The sequence below is a fragment of the Ranitomeya imitator genome, chromosome 8 (genome assembly GCF_032444005.1).
Source record: "Ranitomeya imitator isolate aRanImi1 chromosome 8, aRanImi1.pri, whole genome shotgun sequence".
In the NCBI taxonomy this organism is placed as follows: Eukaryota; Metazoa; Chordata; class Amphibia; order Anura; family Dendrobatidae; genus Ranitomeya; species Ranitomeya imitator.
In genome coordinates this window covers 108769458-108793432 of record NC_091289.1, presented here as the reverse complement: position 1 = coordinate 108793432, position 23975 = coordinate 108769458, and the positions used below count along the sequence as shown (strand labels likewise).

Genomic DNA, 23975 nt, shown 5'->3' with positions numbered 1-23975 from the left:
GATTGGGGGGTCTGCAAAACCAAGATAGGTTATTACACTTGGGGCTATTTAGTTTGGAAAAATGAAGACTAAGTGGTGATCTTATTTTAATGTATAAATATATGAAGGGACAGTACAAAGACATTTCTGATGATCTTTTTAATCATAGACCTGAGACAGGGACAAGGGGGCATCCTCTACGTCTGGAGGAAAGAAGGTTTAGGTATAATAACAGACGCGGGTTCTTTACTGTAAGAGCAGTGAGACTATGGAACTCTCTGCCATATGATGTTGTAATGAGTGATTCATTACTTAAATTTAAGAGGGGATTGGATACCTTTCTTGAAAAGTATAATGGTGTAGGGTATATACACTAGATTCCTTGATAGGGCGTTGATCCAGGGAACTAGTCTGATTGCCGTATGTGGAGTCGGGAAGGAATTTTTTCCCCAAAGTGGAACTTATTATTTGCCACATGGGTTTTTTTTGCCTTCCTCTGGATCAACATGTTAGGGCATGTTATGTTAGGCTATGGGTTGAACTAGATGGACTTAAAGTCTTCCTTCAACCTTAACCCCTTTCTGACATTAGACGTACTATCCCCTCGAGGTGGAGTGGGCCCCTATGACCACCGATGGGATAGTACGTCATATGCGATCGGCAGCGTTCACGGGGGGAGCGCGGCCGATCGCGGCCGGGTGTCAGCTGCCTATCGCAGCTGACATCCGGCACTATGTGCCAGGAGCGGTCACGGACCGCCCCTGGCACATTAACCCCCGGCACACCACGATCAAAAATGATCGCGATGTGCCGGCGGTACAGGGAAGCATCGCGCAGGGAGGGGGCTCCCTTCGGGCTTCCCTGAGCCCCCCGCAGCAACGCGATGTGATCCCTGCCTGCTCCAGCCCTGGATCCAAGATGGCCACGGATCCGGGTCCTGCAGGGAGTGAGGTGGCTTCACAGAGCCTGCTAAGAGCAGGCACTGTGAAGCCTGCAGCTGTGCATGTCAGATCGGTGATCTGACAGAGTGCTGTGCAAACTGTCAGATCATCGATCTGTGATGTCCCCCCCGGGACAAAATAAAAAAGTAAAAACATTTTCCAAATGTGTAAAAAAAAAAAATATTATTCCCATAAATACATTTCTTCATCTAAATAAAAAAAACCAAAACAATAAAAGTACACATATTTAGTATCGCCGCGTCTGTAACGACCCGACCTATAATACTGGCCCACTAGTTAACCCCTTCAGTAAACACCGTAAGAAGAAAAAAAAAAAAACGAGGCAAAAAACAACGCTTTATTATCGTACCGCCAAACAAAAAGTGGAATAACACGCGATCAAAAAGACAGATATAAATAACCATGGTACCGCTGAAAACGTTATCTTGTCCCGCAAAAAACGAGCTGCCATACAGCAACATCAGCAAAAAAATAAAGAAGTTATAGTCCTGAGAATAAAACGATGCAAAAATAATTATTTTTTCTGTAAAATAGTTTTTATCGTATAAAAGCGCCAAAACATAAAAAAATGATATAAATGAAGTGTCGCTGTAATCGTACTGACCCGAAGAATAAAACTGCTTTATCAATTTTACCAAACGCGGAACGGTATAAATGCCTCCCCCAAAAGAAATTCATGAATAGCTGATTTTTGGTAATTCTTCCTCACAAAAATCGGAATAAAAAGCGATCAAAAAATGTCACGTGCCCGAAAATGTTACCAATAAAAACGTCAACTCGTCCCACAAAAACAAGACCTCACATGACTCTGTGGACCAAAATATGGAAAAATTATAGCTCTCAAAATGTGGTAACGCAAAAAATATTTTTTGCAATAAAAAGCGTCTTTCAGTGTGTGACGGCTGCCAATCATAAAAATCCGCTAAAAAACCCGCTATAAAAGTAAACCCCCTTCATCACCCCCTTAGTTAGGGAAAAATTAAAAAAAATTTATTTATTTCCATTTTCCCGTTAGGGTTAGGGTTGGGACTACAGTTAGGGTTGGGGCTAAAGTTAGGGTTAGGGTTTAGATTACATTTACAGTTGGGAAAAGGGTTGGGATTAGGGTTAGGGGTGTGTCAGGGTTAGAGGTGTGGTTAGGGTTACCGTTGGAATTAGGTTTAGGGGAGTGTTTGGATTAGGGTTTCAGTTATAATTGGGGGGTTTACACTGTTTAGGCACATCAGGGGCTCTCCAAACACGACATGGCGTCCGATCTCAATTCCAGCCAATTCTGCATTGAAAAAGTAAAACAGTGCTCCTTCCCTTCCGAGCTCTCCCGTGTGCCCAAACAGGGGTTTACCCCAACATATGGGGTATCAGCGTACTCAGGACAAATTGGAAAACAACTTTTGGGGTCGTATTTCTCCTGTTACCCTTGGGAAAATACAATACTGGGGGCTAAAAAATAATTTTTGTGGGAAAAAACTGTGTTATAAACTGTAGTGAAACACTTGGGGGTTCAAAGTTCTCACAACACATCTAGATGAGTTCCCTGGGGGGTCTAGTTTCCAATATGGGGTCACTTGTGGGGGGTTTCTACTGTTTAGGTAAATTAGGGGCTCTGCAAACGCAATGTGACGCCTGCAGACTATTCCATCTAAGTCTGCATTCCAAATGGCACTCCTTCCCTTCCGAGCCCTCCCATGCGCCCAAACGGTGGTTCCCCCCACATATTGTGTATAATTGCACTCAGGAGAAATTGGACCCCAAAATTTGTTGGCCAATTTGTCCTGTTACCCTCGGGAAAATACAAAACTGGGGGCTAAAAAAATTTTTGTGGGAAATTTTTATTTTTATTTTTACGGCTCTGCATTATAAACTTCTGTGAAGCCCTTGGTGGGTCAAAGCGCTCAAAACACATCTAGATAAATTCCTTAGGGGGTCTACTTTCCAAAATGGTGTCACTTGTGGGGGGTTTCAATGTTTAGGCACATCAGTGGCTCTCTAAACGCAACATGGCGTCCCATCTCAATTCCTGTCAATTTTGCATTGAAAAGTCAAACGGCGTTCCTTCCCTTCCGAGCTCTCCCATGCGCCCAAACAGTGGTTTACCCCCATATATGGGGTATCAGCGTACTCAGGACAAATTGTACAACAACTTTTGGGGTCCAATTTCATCTCTTACCCTTGGGAAAATAAAACAAATTGGAGCTGAAGTAAATTTTTTGTAAAAAAGTTAACTGTTCATTTTTATTTAAACATTCCAAAAATTCCTGTGAAGCACCAGAGGGGTTAATAAACTTCTTGAATATGGTTTTGAGCACCATGAGGGGTGCAGTTTTTAGAATGGTGTCACACTTGGGTATTTTCTGTCATATAGACCCCTCAAAATGACTTCAAATGAGATGTGGTCCCTAAAAAAAAAAAAATGGTGTTGTAAAAATGAGAAATTGCTGGTCAAATTTTAACCCTAATAACTCCCTAACAAAAAAAAATTTTGGTTCCAAAATTGTGCTGATGTAAAGTAGACATGTGAGAAATGTTTATTGTTAAGTATTTTGTGTGACATATCTCTGTGATTTAATTGCATAAAAATTCAAAGTTGGAAAATTGCAAAATTTTCATAATTTTTGCCAAATTTCCATTTTTTTCACAAATAAACGCAGGTACTATCAAAGAATTTTTACCACTATCATGAAGTACAATATGTCATGAGAAAACAATGTCAGAATCACTGGGATCCGTTGAAGCGTTCCAGAGTTATAACCTCATAAAGGGACAGTGGTCAGAATTGTAAAAATTGGCCCGGTCATTAACGTGCAAACCACCCTTGGGGGTAAACGGGTTAATAACTATGTTACTATGTTACTATGTAATATGAGGTGCCCTGTGCCAGTACCGCCACCCATGAGAGAGTGTTCTCCCCCAGCTCGAACAGTGCTCTACCACTTGCAAAACTTACCTCTCCCTGCTCCACCACTGTGTAGTCTGTGCTGTTAAATCCTTCAATGGCACTGCCATTACAAATTTGTTGAAATGATAGATGATAGTAAAAATATGCAGGGGCCCTGGCCTCCATTTAAACCAGTTAATACTTTGCGCCAACTTCCACTGTCTACTGCTCAGCAGAGGAGCCCACCCCTGTACCTAGCTATGCCACCTGTTTATTTATGAACATATTTTTGGCTGACATTTAGCCCACTTTATTATTTTGGCCTTCTAACTGTGTCAGCCACTTATTACAGTTGTCCTCCACTGAACAAAGCAATGCCACCTGTGTACTCCTCTTACCTATTTTGAACTGCATTTAGCCTACTTTTTTATTTTAGGCCTACTAAGTCTGTGTGAGCCTCTCATAACAGTTGTCCTCCGCTGAAAAAAGCTATGCCGCCTGTGTACTCCTCTTACCAATTTTGAACTGCATTTAGCCTACTTACTTACTTGGGCCTAGTAACTGTGTGAGCCTCTCATTGCAGTTGTCCTCCTCCGCTGGACAAAGCTATGCCGCCTGTGTACTCCTCTTACCAATTTTGAACTGCATTTAGCCTATTTTTTTATTTTGGGCCTACTAACTGTGTCAGCGCCACTCATTACAGTTGTCCTCCACTGAACAAAGCTGTGCCGCCTATTTAGTCCTGTTACCAATTTTGAACTGCATTTAACCTACTTCATTATTTGGGCATATATCTGTGTTTCCTCCTCAGCCTGCCCATTGCCCAGCCACTGCTAGATGAGTCTGCTGGTACATTGACCCAAACCACTAGATTCCCATTGCACTCTACATAGCCAGAATCTGACCCTGCTGAAAGTCAGGTTCCCCTTCCCACATACTATACCACCTTACACGGGGACAAAGTGGAAGGTGCAGATGAAAGTGCAGGTTCCTTCATCAGGTCGGGGGGGCATACTCGTTGGCACTGGCACAGGGCCCCTCATAGTAAGCAAAAGTGTCTCTGGCAGTGGGAGGCACCGCCCGCCGTCAAACACACCACCGTACTATGAGGGGCCCTGTGCCAGTGCCAACAAGGGCCCCCCCTGCTTGCTCAGGATCACAGCACTTGCAAAGTTGAAATACTTACCTCTCCCTGGTTCACCGCTGTGACGTATTCCGCGTTTCCTGGGCCCACGAAAATCTTGAGCCAGCCCTACCCCCCCCACAACTTTAGCCAAATGACCCCCAGTTTTCAATGCCTAACTATTATTATAAAGTAAATTAAGATTGGCAAGCTTAAGTAATAAGAATTGATGTTTTTGGCATTAAAATGGGCACTGTAGGTGTTTTCCTGTCCTCCACTCACTGCCAACTTTGATTCCCCATTGACTTGCATTGGGTTTCGTGTTTCAGTCGGCTCCCGACTTTTCACAATAATTGGCCGATTTCACCTGACCTGACTTTTGAGAAAGTCGGGTTTCGCGAAACCCGACTCGATCCTAAAAAAGTAAAAGTCACTCAACTCTAATTAGAATACAGCAGTGCCTACACAGTAGTATACAGCACAGCCCATACAGCAGTATATAGCACTGCCCACACAGTAGTATACAGCACTGCCCACACAGTAGTATACAGCACTGCCCACACAGTAGTATACAGCACTGCCCACACAGTAGTATACAGCACAGCCCACACAGTAGTATAAAGCACAGCCCACACAATAGTATACAGCACAGCCCACTTGCCCCTTCCCTCCTCTCCTGAGATTGGCCCCACAGTCCAGTAAAAAAAAAACACAAGCTCCTCACCTCTCCTCTTGCCCACGCTGCTCCCTGCTCCTGTGTCGGCGGGTGCAGCCGCACTGCCTGGCACACAGTGAGTGCACAATGACGCGCACCCGCAGTGTCAGAGGCCCAGCGGGGAATGGTGGGAGAGGGAGCATCAGGTGAAGCTCTCTCCTCCATCATTGCTTTGAACTGTAAAGGCAGACGGCGGTATAGTTCAATGCGGAGGGGGAGTCGGTGCTGGCGGCAAGCGGGCCCCCCTGCCTCACAGGGGTCCCCAGCTAGCGGCAAGTCACGCAGCTATGCACCCCCTGGAGGAGCAGGGGCCCCAGGCAGCTGCCTGGTCTGTTTGCCCATAATGCTGGCCCTGCCTGGAGTGATACCTTGCAGCTACCTGCTGCACAAGCCTGACCTCACCACTAGAGGCTCCAGTGAACACCAAGGTAGCTGCTTAGTCACACACCTCCAGGATTAGTCTGGTTTGTTCCACAGTGGGGCCACAATCCTCACTCGCGCCATCCTGTTTGGGCGAGATCGTTACAGTTTGCCTAGGCCATTGTCCTCACAGAGTCCCATAGTTTTTAGCTCTCAGAGCAGGATGAACTTTTTTTTGCCAGCATGAGCGACAGAACTAATTTTTTACCCAATCTGAATCCTTGACTTTTGCTGCACCAGCACTAGTCATAGTCCCTGCAACTATACATACTCAACTTGTGACTTGTGCTCCCAGAGCAAAACTCATCCCAGCAGATCCGCCAAGGTACGATGGGAATCCAAAACAGTGCTGTGTGTTCCAGGAGCAGTGCTTGCAGCACTATGAATGGTTTGCTCCCCATTTTTTCTCTGATTGGGTCAAGGTGGGATTCCTGATCTGCTACTTAGCAGGAGATGCCTTGAAATGGTTCAACCCCCTCTGGAAAGCTGGGGATCCTATTACCTCAGACCTACAGGCCTTCCTGGTGACTTTCCATAAAGTATTTGATGTGCCTAGTTCTGCGTCTTCTGCAAAGACTTCCCTACCAGGCTTCCAGAAATGAACCAGATGGGTGATGCCTGTGGGAAAGCCATCACGTCTGGCCACGACTGTCCAGAGACCAACTGTTCTTCAGCCTGTAAAAGCAGCTACCCGAGAAGAACCCAAGATGGCTGACAAAAGTGGGCTGGCTGAGCAGCAGCCTGAATCCAGTCACGAGAAGGGATCGCAGTATCTTTGCGGTAGTGTAGAACATCCTGATAGTTTCTGCCCTGAAAAGCTTAAGAAACTCCAAAACTATGGGCCAGTAGGAGAGGCTTCCCTTGGTGAGAGTACTTCCTCTCCACGATGGTCTATGACTGTTTCCATGCCTTGTGAGAGCTTTGGTTCAGCAAGTGTATTAAAGCTGCAAGCCATACGGAGTCAGTGTGTGATTCCTGTTCAACAGCTCCAGAATCCGGTGAGGGTGTTATCTGGAGATTGACAAACCCTACTCAAAAGCAGTCTAGTTTTGAAGGGACAACTACAGCTCCAAGTCGGAGCATTATACATGGAGAAGATCATCTTCCACATGCTGTCTGGTATGCCCATAGGTCATTCTGAGCTGAGCACTCTACTGCCCGTTCTGGTCTGGAGACCCAGCATGGTGCATCGTTGGGAACAACCAAATCATGAGAGGTCTTTGGTTCCCATACGTCAAGGTCAGCCAGCAATGTTGTCATCGTCTCCACCTGGTCTGCTAGTCGTCGATCTATAGTGTGCTGTTGTCTCCAAAGAAAGGGAAGCGGTGACGATTTTTCCACACATCTCCAAAAATTGTACCACTGATCAGTTCCTAGATACCTCCTTGCCTCTAGGATGTTTTTCTCTGGATAATGGGCAGAAGAAGGATTCATTGAGGGTGCCTCCAGTTCCCATGTGGCTGGTTGATGAAGATATCAAAACGCAAGCTTTTAAATCTCTGCTTTCCACCAACCAGGAGAAAGAAGTCCAGAGTGTGGTATCTTCTATTGTAGTAGCTGACGTAGCTGACCTCGTCGGGGAGACAGAGACTTGGCAGTCGAAGATTCCTGGTATCACGCCTGCCCCATTCTTCCCTAAGGATATCTTGATGGATTGGATTGTGCGTGGTCCTGAGGAAAGTTGGGCTTTACTCCTTCTGAAGACTATCCTGGCAGGCTTGAAGAAGAGGGGGCATAAGAGGGAATACTGTAACATCCCTTCCGGTATCACTGCATGGCTTCCCATCTCCCATCAGTCTGATACACTGATTTAATCACTTCTCCGGGCCATGCTGTGATAGAAGACCCTCTGCCTGCTCCATGTTGTAAACCACGTGTCCTCTGCTTACTGTGTGCATACTTCCTGGCTGTATGTTTATGTGACGCCTGCTAGGACCATGGGGTACTCGGAACCAGGTCAGTTGGTTCTTAAAGGGGTAGTCACAGCAGCAGTGACCGGGTTTGTGGCCCTGGGCACGCAATTAAAAGGGGATGGATGCTGGAAAGGAATAAAGTTTATATAAGGAAAGGGGATTGTTCGTAACGCCACCTGTGGTACTCAGCTAGGGATGGCTGATGCTGCTTAAGGGGACCGTTGGGGCTGGTGATGTTACAGCTGAGATGGTTCGGCTCCCCACAGGAAGAGCGGGGCCCCAGGCTACCAGAACAGTTTCTGGGGGTCGGTGGACGTTGGAGTGCAGGAATGAGGGTGTAGGAAATGATTGGAGGACACAAGGACTGTAGTTTCTTTACCTTTAATTGCAGGTGCAGTCCGGGACACTGGTGACAAGTGATCATGGAAGTCCGGGCAGCCTGGAAGCATTTCAGGATCCATCTAGTCAAGTGAATTTGGAGGCCTTCCCTCTGCACTGCTCCCTAGGTCCTTGGTGCCCTAAGCTCTCCAAGTCCCTATTGCTGTCTGTCCATGAAATAGAACATTCCCCACACAGCAGGCAGCTTGAGACCTTTCCAGGTGTCACTCCCTCGTGGTGACTTCGGGCTCTAGTATGCTGCTGTACCTAATGGTGTCAGCTGGGCCAGGAGACTTGCAATTCTTCAGTTCTAGTTGCTGGCTCTGCAGTCCCCACACAACCACGAACTCCAGTGTCCGGTATTTGGCGCTCAGTCCTGGGGTGAGCTCAGTCGCAGCTCCAATCCCTCAGGTTCTACTCACTTGCTTCTTCCTCCTTCACTGTCTCAGACTAACTAACTAACCCTGCCTCCAGCCAGAACTTATAGGGAAGCTCCCCTAAAACAGGTGTTTGAGCTCCCCCTTCTGGTCTGGGGTCTGGAAAGGTGTTGCATGCTGTGTTACCTGCCAAGGAGATCCCTTCTTGCTTCCAGGCATGACATCATCCCCTGTGAGAGAGGCAATGCCACTATGGCAACCGGACTCCTGGGGTGCCACACTTAAGGTGATGGCACCTGCACTTCCTGATTCTTAAAATGACAGTGTGCGCATTCCTAATGTGTCCCCAGCCTATTGCCAAGAGTACTTAAGGCATCTGCACCAATGGGAAAATGCCTGAACAACATTCTCACTCAGTCTGTGTTCAATGTCTGTTCTATCCTGTCCTGGCTTTTGTCTCTGCCACCCTGGGGGCTGTATACACAGGTGTGAATTCTGTATCTTGAACTAGTACCTGTGTTTCACCTTGTCTGAACTAAGTCCTATTCCTGTTCCTGTTTGTATCTTAGTCTGGAATCTCCGCTACCCTGCTATGTCTATCGTTGTTCCTACTCCTTAACTTGCCTTTTCGGTAACTGCACCTGTCTCTATTCCAGTGGTTCTCAACCTTTCTAATGCCGTGACCCTGCAATACAGTTCCTCATGTTGCGGTGACCCCCAACCCAAAAAATAATTTTGGTGGCTACTTTAAAACTGTAATTTTATTAGTTATGATTCGGAATGTAAATATCTGATATGCGTTATGTATTGTATTCTCATTGCTACAAATCAAACATAATAAATAATCACAAAAACAATTACCATATATACTCGAGGAGGCTGCGGCACCGAAGATCAGCTGTCCGGGGGAAGGAGCGGGACGCCGGGAGCAGGTAAGTATGTCATATTTACCTTCCCTCGTTCCACACGCCGGGCGCCGCTCCATCTTCCCGGCGTCTCTCCGCACTGACTGTGCAGGTCAGAGGGCGCGATAACGCATATAGTGTGCGCGCCGCCCTCTGCCTGATCAGTCAGTGCAGAGAGACGCCGATTCCAATAAATAACATTTCACCATGGCATATCATGGGTTTAAATATAACAGTAAACAACAGTGCAATATTTTGCAACAGTATGCTGCCAAATTCAGTGAGATCGTTGTGGTTGCTTCTTGCTTACCAATTCAGAAATTCTTGGGGCAGTCTTTGCAAGGGCACAGCGAAGATCATTTTCCACAACAAGTCTACTTCGGTATTTAGACTTGATTACCAGCAATCTGGAAAACCCTGTTTCGCAAAGATATGTTGTTGGAAAAGGAAGAAGAAGGCGCAGCACAGTCTCAGACAGAATAGGATATAACTGTAAACTCTTAATCCAGAATTTTGTCAGTGGCATTGTAGAGAAATCTGTTCTCGCTGCATCATTGTTAATTAGGTCGATGAACTCTTCTTGCGCTGTCTCCGGAACATCTTCAACTTTCACTGTGAATGGACTTCTGGCAAGTGCAAATGGGGTGTCAGGTAGATTGGGAAAGTATGATGAAATTTCCTCTGAAAACATGTGCAAATGTTCTTTCACAGAAGATATCATCATAATTTTGTTGTCTGGCTCAATGTCATGTTCCTCAAAGAAGGCAGATAATGTAGGAAACATGTAAAAAAATTTTTTATCCAATTTATCTTTCCAAAGCTGAAGTTTCATTTGGAATGATCTCATTTTTTCAGACAAATCGAGGCACGTTGCATTTGGTCCTTGCAGTGATAAATTTAAGTCATTCAAGATGACAAAGATGTCCACCAAGTAAGCTATTTTCTGCAGCTCCGTTTTATCGCTAAACAATGCTTCGAATTGCGGTCTTGCTTTCTGATTAAAAAACGTTTTCAGTTCATCACGAAGCTCAAAGACACGTTTTAAAACTTTTCCTCTTGACAACCATCTGACTTCAGTGTGAAATAACAGAGCATTGTTTGGTGCATCTAGATCGTTGCACAGTTGGCAAAACAGCCGACTGTTTAAGGCGCTCGACTTAACAAAATTGACACATGTTATGACGCTTTTCATTACTTCTTGTAACTTCTTGACTTCTTTTCATTACTTCTTGTTACTTCTTGTACTTCTTGAAACCAGGGATTCAAGCTTCAGGAGGCTAATTTGCATATTCCAGGTGCCTTCTGGGAGAAGCGAAGTCTCCCTAAGCTAGAAGATCGTTGGGTACAGCCGGGACCAGCTGCTTCGAAAGCATCACCAAACCAGGGATTCAAGCTTCAGGAGGCTAATTTGCATATTCCAGGTGCCTTCTGGGAGAAGCGAAGTCTCCCTAAGCTAGAAGATCGTTGGGTACAGCCGGGACCAGCTGCTTCGAAAGCATCACCAAACCAGGGATTCAAGCTTCAGGAGGCTAATTTGCATATTCCAGGTGCCTTCTGGGAGAAGCGAAGTCTCCCTAAGCTAGAAGATCGTTGGGTACAGCCGGGACCAGCTGCTTCGAAAGCATCACCAAACCGCGTGCCTGTAGGACATTATTGCAAGAGAGCTTGGCTGAGTAGATTACACAAGAAGGAAAACACACAGCAAGTCAGCAGGATCTAGGAGCAACATGGCAGATGTGACAACCTACATGGTGAGCTGCAGCATGTGCTACATGTTCACAGATCGACCAGAAGAAGAATCCAATTTCACCTGTCAGAAGTGTAGACTAGTGGCCCTTTTAGAAGAAAAGGTGCGGGGTCTGGAAGAAAGGATAGCAACTTTGAAACTCATCAAAGAGAATGAAGACTTTCTAGACAGAACAGAAGCATCTCTACTGGTCACAGAAGGTGAAAAAAGTGTCAGAGAACCTCCAAAAGCAGATGAGTGGAAGCATGTGACCAAAAGAAGCAAGAAGACCATGGAGAAATCACCAACCACACAACTGAAGAACCGATATCAAATCTTTGTAGAGGATGAAGATGGCACACCTAAGAATGAAGCAATACCAGCAAGCAAAAAAGAAAAGGGCACACAGCAACAAGTGACAGCAAAAAGTACAGCCAAGAAGCAACGAAGAGTGGTGGTGGTGGGAGACTCACTACTGAGAGGCACAGAAGCAGCCATCTGCAGACCGGACATAACTGCAAGAGAAGTATGCTGCCTTCCAGGTGCGATGATCAAGGATGTGACCGATAGGATACCAAAGCTCTTCAGCTCCAAGGATGTCCACCCATTTCTTCTGATACATGTTGGCACCAATGACACGGCAAGGAAGGACCTACCGACAATCTGCAAAGACTTTGAAGAGTTGGGGAAGAAAGTAAAGGAACTGGATGCACAGGTAGTTTTTTCTTCTATCCTTCCAGTAGACGGGCATGGCACCAGGAGATGGAACAGGATCCTTGATGCAAACAACTGGCTAAGACGATGGTGCAGACAACAAGGATTTGGATTCCTGGACCACGGTGTGAATTACTGGTATGATGGACTCCTCGCCAGAGACGGACTACACCTCAACAAACCTGGGAAACACACATTCGCCAGAAGACTCGCTACACTCATCAGGAGGGCGTTAAACTAGAAGAAGAGGGGACGGGAAGAAAAACATTAGACTCGAACAAAGACGACCCAGGAAAACATACTCAGAAGGGAGGTAAGAACATTTCTAAAACAATCCACAGTGAGGAGATTGGAACAAAACAAAATCCTCTAAACTGCATGCTCGCAAACGCCAGAAGCCTGACAAACAAGATGGAAGAACTAGAAGCAGAAATATCTACAGGTAACTTTGACATAGTGGGAATAACCGAGACATGGTTAGATGAAAGCTATGACTGGGCAGTTAACTTACAGGGTTACAGTCTGTTTAGAAAGGATCGTAAAAATCGGAGAGGAGGAGGGGTTTGTCTCTATGTAAAGTCTTGTCTAAAGTCCACTTTAAGGGAGGATATTAGCGAAGGGAATGAGGATGTCGAGTCCATATGGGTTGAAATTCATGGAGGGAAAAATGGTAACAAAATTCTCATTGGGGTCTGTTACAAACCCCCAAATATAACAGAAAGCATGGAAAGTCTACTTCTAAAGCAGATAGATGAAGCTGCAACCCATAATGAGGTCCTGGTTATGGGGGACTTTAACTACCCGGATATTAACTGGGAAACAGAAACCTGTGAAACCCATAAAGGCAACAGGTTTCTGCTAATAACCAAGAAAAATTATCTTTCACAATTGGTGCAGAATCCAACCAGAGGAGCAGCACTTTTAGACCTAATACTATCTAATAGACCTGACAGAATAACAAATCTGCAGGTGGTTGGGCATTTAGGAAATAGCGACCACAATATTGTGCAGTTTCACCTGTCTTTCACTAGGGGGACTTGTCAGGGAGTCACAAAAACATTGAACTTTAGGAAGGCAAAGTTTGAACAGCTTAGAGATGCCCTTAATCTGGTAGACTGGGACAATATCCTCAGAAATGAGAATACAGATAATAAATGGGAAATGTTTAAGAACATCCTAAATAGGCAGTGTAAGCGGTTTATACCTTGTGGGAATAAAAGGACTAGAAATAGGAAAAACCCAATGTGGCTAAACAAAGAAGTAAGACAGGCAATTAACAGTAAAAAGAAAGCATTTGCACTACTAAAGCAGGATGGCACCACTGAAGCTCTAAAAAACTATAGGGAGAAAAATACTTTATCTAAAAAACTAATTAAAGCTGCCAAAAAGGAAACAGAGAAGCACATTGCTAAGGAGAGTAAAACTAATCCCAAACTGTTCTTCAACTATATCAATAGTAAAAGAATAAAAACTGAAAATGTAGGCCCCTTAAAAAATAGTGAGGAAAGAATGGTTGTAGATGACGAGGAAAAAGCTAACATATTAAACACCTTCTTCTCCACGGTATTCACGGTGGAAAATGAAATGCTAGGTGAAATCCCAAGAAACAATGAAAACCCTATATTAAGGGTCACCAATCTAACCCAAGAAGAGGTGCGAAACCGGCTAAATAAGATTAAAATAGATAAATCTCCGGGTCCAGATGGCATACACCCACGAGTACTAAGAGAACTAAGTAATGTAATAGATAAACCATTATTTCTTATTTTTAGTGACTCTATAGCGACAGGGTCTGTTCCGCAGGACTGGCGCATAGCAAATGTGGTGCCAATATTCAAAAAGGGCTCTAAAAGTGAACCTGGAAATTATAGGCCAGTAAGTCTAACCTCTATTGTTGGTAAAATATTTGAAGGGTTTCTGAGGGATGTTATTCTGGATTATCTCAATGAGAATAACTGTTTAACTCCATATCAGCATGGGTTTATGAGAAATCGCTCCTGTCAAACCAATCTAATCAGTTTTTATGAAGAGGTAAGCTATAGGCTGGACCACGGTGAGTCATTGGACGTGGTATATCTCGATTTTTCCAAAGCGTTTGATACCGTGCCGCACAAGAGGTTGGTACACAAAATGAGAATGCTTGGTCTGGGGGAAAATGTGTGTAAATGGGTTAGTAACTGGCTTAGTGATAGAAAGCAGAGGGTGGTTATAAATGGTATAGTCTCTAACTGGGTCGCTGTGACCAGTGGGGTACCGCAGGGGTCAGTATTGGGACCTGTTCTCTTCAACATATTCATTAATGATCTGGTAGAAGGTTTACACAGTAAAATATCGATATTTGCAGATGATACAAAACTATGTAAAGCAGTTAATACAAGAGAAGATAGTATTCTGCTACAGATGGATCTGGATAAGTTGGAAACTTGGGCTGAAAGGTGGCAGATGAGGTTTAACAATGATAAATGTAAGGTTATACACATGGGAAGAGGGAATCAATATCACCATTACACACTGAACGGGAAACCACTGGGTAAATCTGACAGGGAGAAGGACTTGGGGATCCTAGTTAATCATAAACTTACCTGGAGCAGCCAGTGCCAGGCAGCAGCTGCCAAGGCAAACAGGATCATGGGGTGCATTAAAAGAGGTCTGGATACACATGATGAGAGCATTATACTGCCTCTGTACAAATCCCTAGTTAGACCGCACATGGAGTACTGTGTCCAGTTTTGGGCACCGGTGCTCAGGAAGGATATAATGGAACTAGAGAGAGTACAAAGGAGGGCAACAAAATTAATAAAGGGGATGGGAGAACTACAATACCCAGATAGATTAGCGAAATTAGGATTATTTAGTCTAGAAAAAAGACGCCTGAGGGGCGATCTAATAACCATGTATAAGTATATAAGGGGACAATACAAATATCTCGCTGAGGATTTGTTTATACCAAGGAAGGTGACGGGCACAAGGGGGCATTCTTTGCGTCTGGAGGAGAAAAGGTTTTTCCACCAACATAGAAGAGGATTCTTTACTGTTAGGGCAGTGAGAATCTGGAATTGCTTGCCTGAGGAGGTGGTGATGGCGAACTCAGTCGAGGGGTTCAAGAGAGGCCTTGATGTCTTCCTGGAGCAGAACAATATTGTATCATACAATTATTAGGTTCTGTAGAAGGACGTAGATCTGGGTATTTATTATGATGGAATATAGGCTGAACTGGATGGACAAATGTCTTTTTTCGGCCTTACTAACTATGTTACTATGTTATGTTACTATGTTGTAAATCTTGCGGCAGTGTCTTAGTCGCTAATATTTGGCGATGTATCATACAGTGTGTTCCGATTGCTTTTGGCGATTCATTTTGTACCAAACGCTGAAATCCTGAGCGACATCCTAGCATAGCAGGAGCACCATCTGTGCATACACCGCAAACCTTTTCCCAGGAGATGTTATGCGCTTTTAGAAAAGAACCAACTGCATCAAAAATATCATGTGCAGTTGTTGTTGTTTCAAGCGGTTTGCAAAAAAGAAACTCATCTTTAAAGTCGCCATCATGAATATACCTTGCGTAAACCAACAACTGTGCACAGTTTGCCACGTCTGTAGATTCGTCAAGCTGGATACTGAATATTGGTAGTGATGCAGATTTAATTTCCTGGATCACCTGATCAAGAATATCAGCAGACATGTCCTCTATTCTTCTGCGGACAGTGTCATTAGATAAGGAAATCGCATTCAATTTCTGAACATATTCATTTCCAATTATCACTCGAACTATGTCTTTTGCAGCTGGCAACAGTAAATCCTCACCAATGGTGTGAGGTTTCATAGCTCTGGCAATTCTGAGTGCCACCAAATATGACGCTTCAACAGCTGCTACATTGTGTTTATGGTACTGGCCACCAGTGTCAAATCTAGATTTCTTGAGTCCATCAGCTTTGCTTCTAAAATAGCTGATATCCTTCCTGGCAAAGAGTGGATGCCTGCTATCAAAATGCCGTTTTAGTTTGTTCGGCTTCATAGATTCAGCTGAGAGAACTTCAGTACAAATAACACATTGTGGTTTCTCAATTCCTGCTGAAATTATGGAGGTAAAACCATACTGCAAGAAATCCTCAGTGTATTTTTTCTTAATATTCTTTTCTACACGATTCATTGTCATGAGACGGTTTCCTAAAAAAATAAATAAAAGATGGTCGCATCTAAAGAGCTTGTTAAAGTTTCCTATTATTTACTATTCCCTGTGTTGTTTTCTATTACACACCTGTTACTATGACCAGGGGGCCGTATTCACATGCTTAAAGTGCACCTGTCACCCCCTTTGACCCTATGAAGCTGCTGCCATTACCTTGTGGGTGCAGTGAATAGCATCCTTATACATCTTTTCTTATCTTCTTCATCCTCAGGAATGCTCAGAAATTCATCTTTATAATCTTCTTGGCAGCTCCACAATCCATATCATCGCATTACGTGTGTCCGGCGCTGGACACACGTAATTCGATGTTATGGATTGTGGAGCGTCCCCCCCCCTTAATTAGACATCCTTCCTTATTACAGGGATAATTCTCCATTTGTCACTTCTTTTAGGTTTCCTATAGCTGGGTCAGCAAGCTCCATCCCTCAGCTCCTGGGCACATTTTTCATAGAAAGCTTCCCTCCAGAGTCCACTCCAGATTCATCCAGTTCCCCCCTAGTCCACAGTCAGTGCATAAAAGTATAAAATAGGACATTCTGCTTTAAATGACCAGTTATTGAGCCACAAAAATAACTGGTAGGTTCCCAATGTCTGGGACTCGGAGTCTTACTTGTTACTCCGGAGGGGATGCGGGAGGTGTCTGTCCGGGGGCACACTGTAACACAGTGATGGCGGCGGATCACTGCTGGGTACCGAACGGCTCCTTTATGGCGTGCTCTTCCGCAGCCCTTCAAGCCGATTACCGATGCCGGCAGCCGCGTTCTTCCTGCATCCCTGGATTCCGTTGCCAGATACGTGCCACAGATTCCGGATCTGTCCTGGCTGCACCAAACAAGAAGGGGGGACGTCGGAAGTTGGTATCTCCCTAGATCCGATGCGCGATCGATTCATTTTCCTGCGGGGATCCCAAAGCTATGCCGGGAGTAAAGCTAGCAGTCCAGGCATACGGGGGAAGGTGGATGGGGAGGTGAGAGAGGTGGCGACCCCTGTGTTTTGGTCGTTCGACCCCCCTCGGGGTCGCGACCCCCAGGTTGAGAACCGCTGCTCTATTCATTTGACGCTGCACAACTTTACTGCCCCTGGTATACAGTTGGTACTTCACTGTTAGTACTTGTGTGAATCTGGACCTGTCGTCTCCTTTTACACAACTACGACTATGCTCTGCTCCCTTTTCCACACCTGCAGCTCTGCTCTGCTCCCTTTTCCACATCTGTGGCTCTGCTCTGCTCCCTCTTCCACATCTGCGGCTCTGCTCCCTCTCCACTTCAGCAGTTTTGCTCTGCTACCTCTCCGCCCCAGCAGCTTTGCTCTGCTCCCTCGCCGCCCAAGCGGCTTTGCCCTGTTCCCTCGCCGCCCAAGCAGCTCTGCTCTCTCTCTACCTCAGCAGCTCCTTGTTTGTACAGTCTGAACTGGGTCCTACCCTTCCCCACATCCCACTCATACCTGCCTGTGTCCCAGTCCTTCCTGAAACTGCCTCCAGTCTGTACAGGTACCTACCTGTTCTTATATCCCACTCGTACCTGCCAGTGTTCCAGCAACAGTTCCTGTTCCTCCAGTCTGAACTGGGCCTGCCTGCCTGCCAGAGTGTCAGCCGTGCCCACCTGCCTGCAAGGATGTCAGCCGTGCCCACCTGTACATCATCCGTACCTGCCAGTACTTGCCAGTCTAAACATTCGCTATCTACAGTACTCGCCTGCACCTGTTGTTAATGTCCTGTCGGTCTGTTGGGTCAGCTGCTACTGCCAGACGCCGCCAGCTTCTTCCTGTAGTGAGCGGTCACATGGTATCGCTCATTACAGTACTGAATATGCGGCTCCACCCCTATGGGAGTGGAGTCGGGTCCATATTCATTATTGTAATGAGTGGTACCATGTGACTGCTCACTACAGGAAGAAGCTGCCGGCGCCGGGGAAAAGACGTGCAGGGACCGTGAAAGGAGCAGGTGAGTATTATTAAACAGCTCCGCTCCCCCTCTCCTGCCGACTCCTGGGTATGACTCGAGTATAAGCCAAGAGGGTTACTTTCAGCCCAAAAAAGTGGGCTGAAAATCTCGGCTTATACTCGAGTATTTCAGGTACATTTTGGCAAACTGCAGTCTAGCTTTCTTATGTCTGTGTGTCAGCAGTTGGGGCCTCCTGGGTCTCCTGCCATAGCATTTAATTTAATTCAAATGTCGATGGATAGTTTGAGCTGGCACTGGTGAATCCTGAGCCTCCAGGAACCTTTAATTTATTTGGAACTTACTTGGGGTTGCTTATCCACCATCTGGACTTTCCTGCTTTGTTTCTCAAGTCCTCACACAGTTCTCTTCTTTTTCTGTTCTCCATGCTTAGTGTGGCACACAAAGACAAACAATGCAAAGATTTAATCAATTTCTGCCCTTTTTATCTGGTTTCAGGTGTGATTTTCATATTGTCCACATTTGTTGCTTGCCACAGGTGAGTTTAACAAGCATCACATCCTAGAAGCAAAGTTGGTTACCCACAATTTTGGAAAGGTGCTGTAATAATGCTACTAACTTGGGAGCAGAACGAGTTATCACAGACACCATTTCTATTTACAAGTCTGGCTGTTTTTTTCACTCTTCATAAACCGCATAACAAGTGAAAACTTATATGCAGTCCTTGTCCGGAGCAAAGTGAAACATAAAGTAAAAAGTCCATATATGGACCCCAAATATGGCCTAAAAAAACCCTTAAATTTCTCCTGCATCTAACAAAGCATACATCTATGCCTCTGGAAAAAAAAAGTTACAACTGCTTTTCAGTTCTATCATTACAGGGGTCGTCAGATTTTTTGCTATAAGTCTGCGGTCACTTTATATGCACTGAACACTGTCAGGATTCTCTGGTGTTGTCAGTAACAGTGGGTGGTCACAAGATTGGAAGTATGTGATTTGCATACTTCCAGCCACATTCAGACAAGTTGAATTCTGCCTTGCTCAACGCATGTGAATTAATCAAGGCCATGTACATCTAGACAAAGTGTGTCCAGAAATATGCAAATGGCATACTTGCAATCATGTGATCACCTGCCATCACAGGAGGATCCCGGGTATGTGGTGAACACACTGTTAAGTTCAGAAGTCTACACTCACAGAGAGCGACTGCAGACTGTTTAGCAAAAGACCTGCAACTAGGGTTGAGCGACCTTGACCTTTTTAGAGTCGAGTCGGGTTTCGCGAAACCCGACTATCTCAAAAGTCGAGTCGAGTGGAATCGGCCGATTATCGCGAAAAGTCGGGGATCGACCGAAACACGAAACCCAATGCAAGTCAATGGGGGAGTATAGTCGGCAGTGAGTAGAGGCCAGGAAAACATGTACAGAGCCCATGTTAATGGCAAAAACATCCATTCTTGTTACTGAAGCTTGTCAATCTTAATTTAGCTTATAATAATTGTAAGGCATTTGAGATTGGGGGTCATTTGGCTAAAGTTGTGGGGGGTAGGGCTGGTTCAAGTAATTAGTGTGCCCAGTAAATCTGGACCACGTCACGGCAGTGGAGCAGGGAGAGGTAAGTATTTCAACTTTGCAAGTGCTGTGATCCTGAGCAAGCAGGGGGGGCCCACTCGTTGGCATTGGCACTGGCACAGGGCCCCTCAAAGTACAGCGGTGTGTTTGCACGGCGGGGGCGCCTCCCACCGGCAGCAACACTTTTGTGTACTATGAGGGGCCCTGTGCCAGTGACGTTGCCAACGAGTATTCCTTCATCTGCACCTTCCTCTTTGTCCCCGTGTAAGGTGGTATGGTATGCGGGAAGGGGGACCTGACTTTCAGCAGGGTCACAATCTTGCAGTGTAGCGTGCACGGGGAATGTTGCATTATGGGTCAATGTACCAGCAGACTCATCTATCACTGGCTGGGCAATGGGCGGGAAGAGGGGGAAACAGATATGGGCCCAAAGAATAAAGTGGGCTAAATGCAGTTCAAAATTGGTAACAGGACTAACCAGGGGGCATTGTTTTGTTCAGTGGAGGACAACTGGAATGAGAGGCTGACAGAGTAGGCCCAAATCAGTAAGTATTCTAAATGCAGTTCAAAATTGGCAACAGTAGTAAACCGGCGGCACAGCTTTGTTCACTGTAGGAGAACAGCAAGGAGCGGCAGACACAGATAGAAGGCCCCAACCCAACTAGTAGGCCTAATGCAGTGTTGTTTTCAACAACTACTAAACGAGAGCCAGAAGATCGAAGCAATGTCGAGGAAACCTGGAGAACACCTTGGAGCGGAAGACACCGTCTCTACAACCCAGACCCAACTTGTAGGCCGAATGCAGTGTTGTTTTCAACAACTACTAAATGAGAGCTAGAAGCTCTAAGCTATGGAGAGGAAACCTGGGGAACACCTTGGAGCGGCAGACACCGTTAGTAGGCCCTACCGAAGTAGTAGTAGTAGCCCCAATGCAGTTTTCAAATTCCTATAGGCTGAAAACCAGACTATTGACGCTCAGCTTTTTTAAAAGGAGGACAGCTGTATTGAGTGGTGCAGACAGACACAGGTAGTAGGCCTTAAACACAACATTTGGCTCAATGCAGTTTAAAAAAGGTTACAGGGGTACACAGGCAGCATTGGTCTGTTCAGTGGAGGACAATTTCAATTATGGGCCACAGACAGAGTTTGTATGCCTACTATTAAAAAAAGGATGCTCTATGCAATTTAAAATAGGTTCCAGGGGTACACGGGCAGCAGTAGACAGGTCACTGGAGGACTAGTGGCAGGAGGGACCGCAGACAGGCGTAGTAGGCCTAACATAACAAAATTTGGCTGTAGGCACTTGCAATTCTCTTGCAGGGGCACGCAGGCAGCATTGGTGTTGTCAGCGGAGGCTGATTGTAATGAGTGTCTGCCAGTTAGTACTCCAAAAAAATAAATAGATGTTAATGTCTCGCATTACAACAAAACCAAAACACAAAAGGGTGGAATACTTAGGTACAGGGATGGGCTCCTCTACTGAGTTTTAGACCTAGTAATTTGGCGCTAATTGTTTACTGGTGTAAATATAGGACACTGCCCCTGACTATGTTAAGTACCATCATACATGTCAACACATCGGTATTGTCAGTGCCAGGCATTGAATGATGTCAGCGCATAGACTAAACATCGGTGGAACTGTGAGAGATAATTGTGCAAGTGGTAGATCAATGTTTGAGCTGGGGGGGGGGGGAACTCTCTTGTGGCCGGCGGTACAGGCCCAGGGCCCCTCATGTTACAACAGTGTGTCTGACGTTGGGTGCGCACCACCACCGCCAGAGACACTTTATTGTACTATGAGGGACCCAGTGGCAGTGCCGTCGACCAAAAGCGGGCACACCCACCTCTTCAGACAAACGGCACTCTCACGGGTGCTTGCGCCAAGTGGCGAGACCACGGCCCCGTGGGGGGGATTTTGGCCATTTAGGGAGGTGTAAACATGTCGTATGCTGGACAATCAGCTGCTGCAAATTACGCGATTGGAAAAGTCAGTCAGAGTAGTCCACAAGCAAGACCTTTTCATAGGAAAGCTAGGTGTCAGCCGGGCAAGGTGGGGCAAAAGAATTCGAAATCCAGTTGTGGTTCATTTTAATGAATGTTAGATCATCAACATTTTGGGTAGCCAGACGAGTCCTTTTTTCGGTTAGTATTGAACCTGCAGCACTGAATACTCTTTCTGATAGGACACTAGCTGCCGGGCAAGCAAGCTCCTGCAATGCATATTCTGCCAATTCTGGCCAGGTGTCTAATTTGGATGCCCAGTAATCAAATGGGAATGACGGTTGAGGTAGAACATCGATAAGGGATGAAAAATAGTTAGTAACCATACTGGACAAATGTTGTCTCCTGTCACTTTGAATTGATGCAGCAGTACCTGTCCTGTCTGCGGTCATAGCAAAATCACTCCACAACCTGGTCAGAAAACCCCTCTGTCCAACGCCACTTCTGATTTCTGCACCTCTAACACCTCTGGTCTGCTGGCCCCTGCAGCTCGTGTGAGAACGATCACGGGCGCTGTGTGCTGGGAATGCCTGAAGCAAACGGTCAACAAGAGTTGATTGTTTGGTTGCTAATATTAGTTCCAAGTTCTCATGTGGCATAATATTTTGCAATTTGCCTTTTATAGCGAGGATCAAGGAGGCAGGCCAACCAGTAATCGTCATCGTTCATCATTTTAGTAATGCGTGTGTCCCTTTTGAGGATACGTAAGGCATAATCCGCCATGTGGGCCAAAGTCCCAGTTGTCAAATCTGCGGTTGTGCTGGGTTGAGGGGCTGTTTCAGGCAAATCTACGTCACTTGTGTCCCTCAAAAAACCAGAACCCGGCATTGCCACGCCACCAATTTCCCGTGGCCCCGGAAAAGCTTCCTCATTAAAAAAATACTCATCCCCATCATCCTCCTCCTCCTGTTCGCCCGCTACCTCGTCCTGTACACTGCCCTGACCAGACAATGGCTGACTGTCATCAAGGCTTTCCTCTTCCTCTGCTGCAGGCGCCTGCTCCTTTATGTGCGTCAAACTTTGCATCGCAGAAGCACTAGGGGGAGGCTCATGCTTATTATGGCGTTGTCTGCACTAACCAGCCGTGTGCATTCCTCAAAACACTGAAGGACTTGACACATGTCTTGTATCTTCGACCACTGCACACCTGACAACTCCATGTCTGCCATCCTACTGCCTGCCCGTGTATGTGTATCCTCCCACAAAAACATAACAGCACGCCTCTGTTCGCACAGTCTCTGAAGCATGTGCAGTGTTGAGTTCCACCTTGTTGCAACGTCTATGATTAGGCGATGCTGGGGAAGGTTCACAGACCGCTGATAGGTCTGCATACGGCTGGAGTGTACGGGCAAACGGCGGATATGCGAGCAAAGTCCACGCACTTTGAGGAGCAGGTCGGATAACCCCGGATAACTTTTCAGGAAGCACTGCACCACCAGGTTTAAGGTGTGAGCCAGGCAAGGAATGTGTTTCAGTTGGGAAAGGGAGATGGCAGCCATGAAATTCCTTCCGTTATCACTCACTACCTTGCCTGCCTCAAGATCTACAGTGCCCAGCCACGACTGCGTTTCTTTCTATAAGAACTCGGACAGAACTTCTGCGGTGTGTCTGTTGTTGCCCAAACACTTCATAGCCAATACAGCCTGCTGACGCTTGCCAGTAGCTGCCCCATAATGGGAAAACTGGTGTGCAACTGTGGCAGCTGCGGATGGAGTGGTTGGGCGACTGCGGTCTGTGGACGAGCTCTCGCTTCTGCAGGAGGACGAGGAGGAGGAGGAGGTGGTGCGAACGGCTACAGCCAACTGTTTCCTAGACCATGGGCTAGGCAGAACTGTCCCAAAATTGCTGTCCCCTGTGGACCCTGCATCCACCACATTCACCCAGTGTGCCGTGATGGACACGTAACGTCCCTGGCCATGACTACTGGTCCATGCATCTGTTGTCAGGTGCACCTTTGTACTCACAGATTGCCTGAGTGCATGGATGATGCGCTCTTTAACATGCTGGTGGAGGGCTGGGATGGCTTTTCGCGAAAAGAAGTGTCGACTGGGTAGCTCGTAGCGTGGTACAGCGTAGTCCATCAGGGCTTTGAAAGCTTCGCTTTCAACTAACCGGTAGGGCATCATCTCTAACGAGATTAGTCTAGCTATGTGGGCATTCAAACCCTGTGTACGTGGATGCGAGGCTAAGTACTTCCTTTTTCTAACCAGAGTCTCATGTAGGG

The 23975-nt window shown here is 46.0% G+C and overlaps 1 protein-coding gene across 1 annotated transcript; it reads right to left on the bottom strand.

The window, feature by feature from the left end:
- Positions 1-9914: 9914 nt before the first annotated feature.
- LOC138648109 (protein FAM200C-like) lies at positions 9915-18606 on the bottom strand. Its single transcript, XM_069737614.1, has 4 exons — positions 18524-18606; positions 17023-17174; positions 15358-16257; positions 9915-10841 (listed from the first exon to the last, which is right to left on the bottom strand). Exons 1-4 carry the CDS (start codon positions 18604-18606, stop codon positions 9925-9927), a joined length of 2052 nt encoding a protein of 683 aa, XP_069593715.1. The 3' UTR covers positions 9915-9924.
- Between the last annotated feature and the right edge of the window lie 5369 nt (positions 18607-23975).